This window comes from Solanum stenotomum, chromosome 6 (assembly GCF_019186545.1).
Source record: "Solanum stenotomum isolate F172 chromosome 6, ASM1918654v1, whole genome shotgun sequence".
Classification (NCBI taxonomy): domain Eukaryota; kingdom Viridiplantae; phylum Streptophyta; class Magnoliopsida; order Solanales; family Solanaceae; genus Solanum; species Solanum stenotomum.
This window is the reverse complement of record NC_064287.1, coordinates 49,774,408-49,784,710: the sequence shown is the minus strand read 5'-3', so window position 1 is coordinate 49,784,710 and position 10,303 is coordinate 49,774,408. Positions and strand designations below refer to the sequence as shown.

The 10,303-nt window shown below is 28.2% G+C and overlaps 1 protein-coding gene across 1 annotated transcript; it reads left to right on the top strand.

Moving 5' to 3' along the window:
• Positions 1–928: 928 nt before the first annotated feature.
• On the top strand, positions 929–4,704 carry LOC125869343 (intracellular ribonuclease LX). The gene is made up of 4 exons (XM_049549917.1): positions 929–1,134; positions 1,391–1,546; positions 3,671–3,863; positions 4,281–4,704. Exons 1-4 carry the CDS (start codon positions 1,027–1,029, stop codon positions 4,535–4,537), a joined length of 714 nt encoding a protein of 237 aa, XP_049405874.1. The 5' UTR covers positions 929–1,026; the 3' UTR covers positions 4,538–4,704.
• Positions 4,705–10,303: the final 5,599 nt, after the last annotated feature.

Sequence of the window (10,303 nt, the reverse complement as noted above, 5' to 3'; positions counted from 1 at the left end):
CACGATATTTAACTTTTTTTATTATTATTTCCATTAACTTTGTTAAGTGTAAACTATTTATTTTTTTTATAAAGTGTAAACTATACCTTGTCTTTATTACTTTTCTTAATGAACATCAAAATATTTAAAAGAAAGTTAAAATAGGATAAAGGGATTAATCTTTTTTTTGACAAGAGAATGGATGTGCACACATATATGTGTAAGAGGATCACATTTCAAAATGGATTGAGTTAATAAATAAACTGATTACTATATTAAATGCCCCCAAAATTACATAGGTTGAAATGAGCTAAAAAGCGGGTCAAAATTTAAATAGAATGGGTGGCACGCACATATAATTTTTCAGGAGCTAATAAAATTATTATTTTTCTTTATTATAACTATATAGTATAACATACAAAAACACATCTTTTCAAAATATTTTGATAAAAACTTTTTTGGGCAAGATATCAACCCAAGTTCTAATGGACTGAGCTAATAAATAAGTGTGCGAGTAAATTATCACTTTGGCGAGTTATAATTTCATGACTAATTTTATCACCTCTATATACAACCGCATAGGGTAAACTCCGATTTAATATAGTAGCTCGTAAACAATAATAAAAAGATAAAATACACTAGACAAATTCAAGCGATAAGCTCGATTGAGAAATTAATCATAGAGATCGTAATTAATTAGGTTTAAATTGTTCATGAATATAGAGAAGTAGAAGCTGATAAATTAATGCGTAAACCCCAAATCTTAAGCACAGGAAGATAAATATTGACAACCAGGACATTAACACATGTACTTTAATGTAGTACACGCAACAATATTTTAAATATTATTTTGTTACACAATTAATTAATTAATTAGTTGGCATATACTTATCAGCATATTCCTTCACGACTTGTCTTAATTTTGCCTATAAATTGAGACATAACTATATCAAACTAAAAATACCTTCTTTCTATTTTACTCACCCAAAAAGAAAATTCAAAAGTTTATTGTAGGAGAAATTATTATTATTATTATTAAACTAGAAAATGATGAAATCTCCAAAATCATTTTTGATTAAGATTATTGTTGTACAATGTTTGTTAGTTCTTTGTGTTGCAGCACAAGACTTTGATTTCTTCTACTTTGTTCAACAGGTACGTCCTCTAGTAAGAGTTTATAATTTCTATACGCCAAGCAATGACAAAATCATGAATTTATCGAACTTTAAGCTAAAGTAATTTTTGAAAATACCTTTGCCACTACAATGAAAATTTCTCTTACATATATACCTTGACCTTTATGCATGCAATGCAATGCAATTTTTCAACGAAAGAAAGTTGTTGATATTACTGTAATGAAATTTTTATGCTATCAGATCATCTAAGGATGTTCGTTATGATATTATTGTAGTGGCCAGCGTCTTATTGTGACACGAGGCGTAGTTGTTGCTATCCTACTACTGGAAAACCAGATGAAGATTTTAGTATCCATGGTCTATGGCCAAACTACGAAAATGGAAAATGGCCACAAAATTGTGATAAGGAAAGCTCTTTGGATGAATCTGAGGTATATTCACATTAATTTTCAAACTTTAGCTTTGAAGTAGTCTACCTATAGTAAGCAATAAATTATTATAATTAGGTATATGTCAATATCATTTTCAACTTGTACAAATGGGGTCTTCTATATATTGTTAAAATCTTCCCTAATAGAGTATATAAAAAAGCGTATAATCTATGTATATCTGTTAGAAAAAGAAATAGTGAATTTAATTGGTTATTTGTGCGACGATTCCATTATTTTTAGACTTGTTCTTATGGTATATCCCCATTCCGTTTATTTAACGAAAGAGTATATGATGCTTTTTAATAAACTAAAGAGAAAATTGTGTCAAAATATGAAAAAAATAATTAATCAATATATGTTGTTTTTATATAGTATTTTTTTATGTAATTTTTAAATACGTAGATTTTATTTTAAGAAAACATGAAGAGTCATATATTAGGCTTAAACATTAAGAAATCATATGTAGGTACTTTGACCTATCGGATTAGTTAAAATAATTAATCAACACATACAAAGATGACATTTCAAAACAAGTCTTAAGTTATTTTGGTTCCCGCCACCGGATGTTCGGTATTCAGAATTTGGATTCATGTTGGAAAGTCCCTAATAAAGATAACTTTGTACCTAGCGAGACTCGAATACGAGACCTTTGATAAAGAACGAAGGAGTACTTACCATTCCACCACAATCCTTACTGGTAGAATTAGTCTTAATTAATCCTTCATCATGAAAAGGATTAAAGAACTGCTAGGGGTGACTTCCAAGTTGATTCTTTCAACTTTTAGATTAATCACAAAAGAGATTGAAACCTGCCAAAATGAAACTGAGTTAATTAATTCTACTTTAGGTACAAAAGTTCCTTTGTTTATCTTTAATAATATTTACTTATACAGTACTCCCTCCATCTCATATTAATTGTCTCACAATACTTGTAATTTTACAAAATTAAAATAAATTAATAATTTTTGTTCCATTTTATCTTTAATATTAAGTATTCTTGAAAATAAATATTAATTAGAGTGCAATTAATATGAGAGAGAGAAAAAGGATAAAGTAGTAAATAATTTTTTTATTTATGATTTCTTAAAGAGACTAGAAAAAAATATAATAACTAATATGAGACGGACCTAGTAATATTCATGCATGCTGTCAAGTTTTAGATGATTTTTTTTTTCTTTTGACAAAAAGTATAATATGTTATTCCTACTTTTTGGTGCCCATGTTTCCTTGCTTAGACTTCTTGTTTTTAGGTATGGATTTATATATCCACTTGCATAATTTTGCTTCTACGAAATGTTTTTCTTTCCTCGTATTAATTATATTTCTACTTCAAGATTATGTAACTAATTTAAAATTTTAAATATTTTATAAATAAGTTAGTGTAGAATTCTTGACTTGAGACTTGTTGCTTAGAACCCATGTTTAATTCCTTGCTTAGTTGTTCTTGTTTTTAGGTTGTTGGACATGATGGGATATTGCATTTGCTTCTACGAATGTTCTTTCTAAGTGGTCATTTTGGGTCTGGAAAATATTTTCTAATTTTTTCATGTTTGATAGATCAAAATTTTGAAAAATATTTTCTTAAAATGAAGAAAGTGACTTGTTAGTGGAAGCGGGGAACGCAAACAAGTTTCACAAGTTACATTTCATATCGATCGTGTCCTTTCCACCTTCCATAATAGTTGTCTAGATTATATTCAAATGCTTTTAGGAATTAGGAGTAATATTTTTACTTACGTACTGAATTCAAGTAAATAAGGGTAATTACAGTCCAATATCTTACAAGTAAATAAGGGTAATTACAGTCCAATATCTTTGGGTGATCTAGTTAACAAAATCGCCAGCAAATGTATAAATTTTGTGTATTTAACTATAATATACATATTCGATGTATAGGTTTTATAAATTTCAGCCATATTATTAAATAAGTTTCGCTGAAATCATGTACATATATTAATATTTTCCTTCGTATCAAACACACCCTTTTGTCTTATTGAGTTGTATATATGAAATGTTTCTAATCCAAACATTTTCCAATAAAACCATGCTTAAATAATTATCAAGTAAAAAATTCATGCAATAAGCTAATTATTTTATTTTATTTTGTATGTTGTATATATGCAGTTCTCAGATCTAATAAGCACAATGGAAAAGAATTGGCCATCACTTGCTTGCCCAAGTAGTGATGGTTTGAAATTTTGGAGTCATGAATGGCTAAAACATGGCACTTGTTCAGCTCTTAACCAACATGCCTATTTCCAAACTGCACTTGACTTCAAGACCAAATCTAACCTTCTTCAAAATCTCAACAATGCAGGTAAATAAATATATTATAGAGTTTATAGCTTCTATACACTGATGTACGTGTAAAATAATATGTATAGTATCAGGTCACTTAAAAGATAACTATAGAAAACCTTCTAATATATGAGATCACGGACAATGGATGTAGCCTTTTGGCTACGGTTTACTTGAACTTATAACTTTCGATACAATGTATAAACACACAAACTATGTGAGAGAGAGATATTAGCAATGCTCATAATAAGTTAAAATAATAGTCTATCAGAAATAACCTTTATACCTTAGAAAGATAGGGATAAGGTCTATATATATATATATATATATATACACCCCATTTTCTTCAGACTCACTTATGAAATTACACTGAATGTTATTGTTATATTAATTAGAAGTTAGATGCTAACTTAATTTTTTGTTGATTATTAATTAGGGATTAAACCAAGGAATGGAGAGCATTATAGTGTAGAAAGCATTAAAAATGCAATTGAAGAAGGAGTTGGACATACCCCATTCATAGAGTGCAATGTTGATTCACAAGGGAATCATCAATTATACCAAGTTTACCTTTGTGTGGATTCTTCTGCAGCAAAATTCATTGATTGCCCTATTTTCCCACATGGAGGAAAATGTGGTTCCAAAATTGAATTCCCTCCTTTCTCCTCAAATGATGACCATGCTGAATTTTAATTATTTTTTTAAAACTAATTAATTCATCATGATCATATTCTTGATCTTCTATGTTGTATTTTTAATTGAAACCCTTTCATATTTGTACTAATAAAATTTCATTCCAAGGTAACAACATGTCAAAATATATTTAGTGAAAAAAGGTCAATATTGACTCTAATTTGTTCGTTTTGTTTTTGGCTCAAAATTATCCTATCGTTAATGATGTAATTCACTTTCGCATATTAATTTTACCTCTAAACTATTCGAAATAGGATAACTTTATCCGAAGTTTTCAAGAGAATCAAAGAATTGCATTTTAAAATATTGATAAACTTACCTAAATTTCATTAGTTTAGGAGTTAATTTACTTAGATACATTCTATTTTGCAGTATTACAAATCTAACCAGATTTTGGTGCGTTCAGATACACGTATCTTGATATACATGAGTCAAAATTAGGTATAATTTATTCTAGATACACTGTATCCAAATAGAATTCACGTGTATTTGGGATACAGAACAAATCTCGCTCACCTACTTCCCATTCCAGCCGCCACTCTCCTATATATTTGGTATTCCAGATACATGCGAATTACACTAGATATGTGATTCGCATGTATCTGGGATACATGATTATCTCGCTTGTCTCCATCCCAAACTCGCTCGCCTTTCTCTTTATTTTAGTGTATCTGGTAGCAAAAATACATGTATCTAGGTGTATTTTCCTCAATATATGATAGAAAATTCTTAATTAATAATAAGATACGTAATTATTTAATATATATAATATGAATATATATCTAATAAGGTAGTTTTCCAATGACGTTATCTGAAATTTCATCGAAGGCAATCAAGCAATTACATTTTAAACATTTTGTTGGAGTGACTTGAGAGAAGCCCATATGAATTTGCCCAGCATTTAGCCCAACAATCAGCTCAGCTCAGGCAGCCCACGTCTTTGTTTTCCTTATTTTGGTTACATTGTATTTATTCATTTTTACCAATTTTATCTACAAATATAAATATTGCTAGATCTTTCTACATGTGTATCAAAGGGGAAAGTAGTGCGGCAGAATCTCTAGTATTAAGTGTTTTAGTGAGATCTATTTTTTACTGAGGAAATATAGTCAAACCCTCCTTTTATTCTTTGGAATCGAGTGGACAACAAAAATTAGAATTAACCTATATAACATTTGTTCCCATATAATCGACATTTTAGAAGCAAAACCTCTCAATCCTGCCTCCTCGTGTGAAAATGCTTTTCGTGATCTCTATCTCTATCTCTCCAGCTCTTTCTCTCTTTAATAGGTTTGAGGTAGTTCAAGTCCCATGCCATTTTTTTCAATAACTTAAATTAAATTCTTATTTAAGTTCCCTTATAATAAAAATTATATTATTCTAACCTTTCAAAATTAGCATCTAATTACCCAATAAGTTGAGTAAAGATAGAATTCATATATACAAATGATAAAAAAAAAAAAAAAAAAAAAGGTATACAGTGTAACACATACCTTGAGCAAGTCAATTTATTTTAGACACAAATATATATATTATCAAAGTATATGTAAATATTTAATTTAATATGGACAATTTTGTGATGAAAAACGATGTTAATATATGCGTGTACGTTCAATTTAATGTTGGTAATTTTATAATATACATGTGGTTCATGTATATACATAAATATAATGAAATTTGTCAATCAAATCTAAAGTAAATTTGTTATATACATTCGGTTCAAGTATATACTTTTGATGAATTTAATACAATATAAATATAAAGTAAATTTGTTATATACATTTGGTTCAAGTATATACTTTTGATGAATTTAATACAATATAAACAAAATATATTGTAAATATTTGATTCATGTATACACTAGTAACTTAGGTGTACATTATTTTGATTCGCAGAAAAAGAAATAAAAGAAGAAAAAGACCAATTTCACTAAGTTTAGATAGAGAAAATACTTATTTAGCTGGTTAAGTTGTGAATATTATTAGGCCCAACAAATTAGAGAAAAAAAACATGTATAAATTATAGGAACCACATATTATAAGTACTAAATAACATCTTATCCCTTCTAGTTGCACGGGATACATTAGGTTTGATACATTCCACATAGCGGGATACATAGCATTGTACACGGGATATATTAGGTTTGATACATTCCACATAGCGGGATATATAGCATTCTGCACGGGATACATAGCGTTGTGCACGGGATACATAGTGTTGTGCACAGGATACATAGCGTTTGATACATTCCACACAGCGGGATACATAGCGTTGTGCACGGGATACATAGCGTTTGATACATTCCACATAGCGGGATACATAGCGTTGTGCACGGGATACATNATTTTGTGATGAAAAACGATGTTAATATATGCGTGTACGTTCAATTTAATGTTGGTAATTTTATAATATACATGTGGTTCATGTATATACATAAATATAATGAAATTTGTCAATCAAATCTAAAGTAAATTTGTTATATACATTCGGTTCAAGTATATACTTTTGATGAATTTAATACAATATAAATATAAAGTAAATTTGTTATATACATTTGGTTCAAGTATATACTTTTGATGAATTTAATACAATATAAACAAAATATATTGTAAATATTTGATTCATGTATACACTAGTAACTTAGGTGTACATTATTTTGATTCGCAGAAAAAGAAATAAAAGAAGAAAAAGAAATAAAGAAAAAGACCAATTTCACCAAGTTTAGATAGAAAAAATACTTATTTACCTGGTTAAGTTGTGCATATTATTAGGCAGAGGCGTATTCAGAATTTTGAGATGATGGGTTCACTGTTATAAAAATGTTGATTTATGATATAAATTTAATCGATTCGACATTTAGGTTTTTACTACTGAAAACCGTTAAAATTTTAAAATTTTAGGTCTAAAATTAATTACCAATTACCACTTAGAGAAGTGTTATCTAATTTTTAGAAAGAAAAATAAAACAAGATAAATATAAAATTCAAATTTCTAACCTCGCGGAGAGAGGTGCACCCAGTCATAATTGCATTATGTGATACTTCACGTGTGGGTTCACACATCTATATTTCAAAAAAAAATTAAAATATAACACTAATGTATATGATCTCGGGAGGGGACCATGGGTTCACATGAACCCGGTGACCCCCCTTAGATACGCCTCTGTTATTAGGCCCAACAAATTAGAGACAAAAAAACATTTATTGATATATAAAATCCATATTTTCTTCCCCTCTAGATCTAATCAATTTTGGCAGAGTTTCTGCCTTTTTTTTCATTTTTCACTATGCTCGCTCCTCCATTTTCCACCCCTCCTCCGTTTTAGTTGACTGAGTTATCTCAATATTTTTAGGTCAACAATTTGCTAATTTATTTTTGGTTATGTGGACGAGGTTGTGGACACAATATTGTATATATATGTCAATTTTCCCTTATTTTTCAGAATTACCCAAATAACTGTCCAATATAACCTATGCCTCCAATAATCCATCCAAACTTTTCATTTTGATAAGATATTTCTCGAATGATATATATAATGTATTTTAATTTTTTTTCATACTTCTTAACCATTATAAATCTAATCTTCATCTAAAGAGATTATTCAAGCATCTTTTAAGAAGAATGTATTTGTTTTAATATACATTTTAAGTCCACTCATGTGATATTGAAAGTGAATATAGCACAAAAGGAGCAAAACACATATCTTTAGGAAGAAATTTCTTTAATGAAATTTTGTGGTTGAATTATAATGGTATTTATGTATAATGCTCTAATTTAACAAAGAAAAAATTAACCTGGTTATACATATTGTTGACAATATCTTTGGAGTGACAATGATTGAGCTATAAACCACCTAATAAAATAGAGACTCTCCCATGTAAGGATCTTGACATTTATGTTCAATTATAGCATATTGTTAGATTAGTTTTATTAACCTCTATAGTCTATATAAATATTCTACAAATCACAAAAGATTGAAATTAAACGCATTTTGAATAGTAGAACCTTGGCCTAATATATCCAATTAACTTCCATTTTAATTTTCCCATTGGTGTTCTTGATATGTATTATATTCCCATAGAAGATATTGTATTTCTTGTTAAATCTATTATTTATTATCAATCATAGAATTTTTGTGTTCGCTTTTTTATTTTATTTTGGGGGTGGGAAAAGGAGAAGGAGAAATGGAGAGAGAATTACAAGCTAGGGAATCGAACCGTTACTAATAAAATGAAAAAAATCAGATAGTTAATCAATTGAACGATTAAGATGGATTAAGATGCATTGAGCGCAATTGAAAAGAAACAAATGAACTCTCTAATTCTCAGAGTAGAGTAAAAAATTGATCATTTGACCTTTTAATCTTCTTCTATTTAATTTTATCTCTAATATTCCTTATTATATATATTTGTCACACATTAATCATATTTTCACGTTCATCTGGAAAAAGCTTATTTAATTTATTATAATTAGATACAGTAGTTTCCAAACTATGCTAGTTAGTTTATCATTGAACATCTTTACAACACCTAAAATTTATGGACGTAAGAGAAAGTGCCTAAATAGTTTTATGGATAAACAATACAAATTTCATTAGTTTAGAAGTAAATTACTTTTCTTCATGTGAGTTTCAAATATCACGAAACTTATCTGACTTTAGATTTCGTATACATGTATCTGACAAGTATATAATGTTAAAAGAGCAACTTTCACATTTAGCAAACATAAAAATCATATTTGTATGTTATAGCTATAGTTTGCATAATTGCGCTCCATAACAAATTTTTTGTTTGCTATGGAGCTTTTGATTTATATAATTCGCTAGAAACATCCAGTTTTATACAAATTGTTCAATTTTGTATAAATTCATTTATACATTGTAATTTGTATAATAAGATCTGTATTTGTATAATTATATAGGACGAGAATATATGTATTTGTATATACATTTTTCTCTTGCTTTATACAAACACAAACGCATATTATATATTTTATACTGAAATGTATAAAATGGCTCATTGTATACCGAATCAGATGGCAAAAAAATGGGATATTTGCACGAATTACAATTAAAATAAACTATGGCGATAACATTTAATTTGAACTAATAGTTTGTTATTTCATACAATTTTCCCATGTTAAAATTAGATATAATTTGTTCCACATATACTATATTCAAGTTGATTCGCATGTATCTTACTCTCTTGCTCACCTCTCTCCCTGTGTATCTGTATTTCAGAATGTATCTGGTAATCCAAATAGATGTATCTAGTGTGATTCGCATGAATTTGGATATATAGACTATCATGTTCGCTACTCTCCCTATTTCAGTGTATCTGGTGGCAAAAATGCATGTATCTAGGTGTATATAACTTAAAATTTCTTATATAAAATTAATAATTAATAAGACAATATATAATTATTTTAAATTATAAAAAGAATTAGTAAACATGATATAAATATATGTCTAATAAAATACTATCTTAGTTTTATATTAGGATTTAAAAATAAATTTGCAGTATGAAAAAGTGCCGAGTAATTTTAGGAATTTGGGAGGAAAGTGTGCTTGATTTACGCCTTTAGATTTTGTTGGGCCCATTAGTTTATTAAAAATGAAACATTTCAACGCGAATTCAAATTAGTTGAATTACGAAAATAAATAATGAGCATAGGTGAAAAACCAACCAAAAAAAAATTAAATAGGAGATTAATCCATCATAATGCGTTTCACTGATGCATGTGAATTAGCTTAATCTTTTTCCTTTT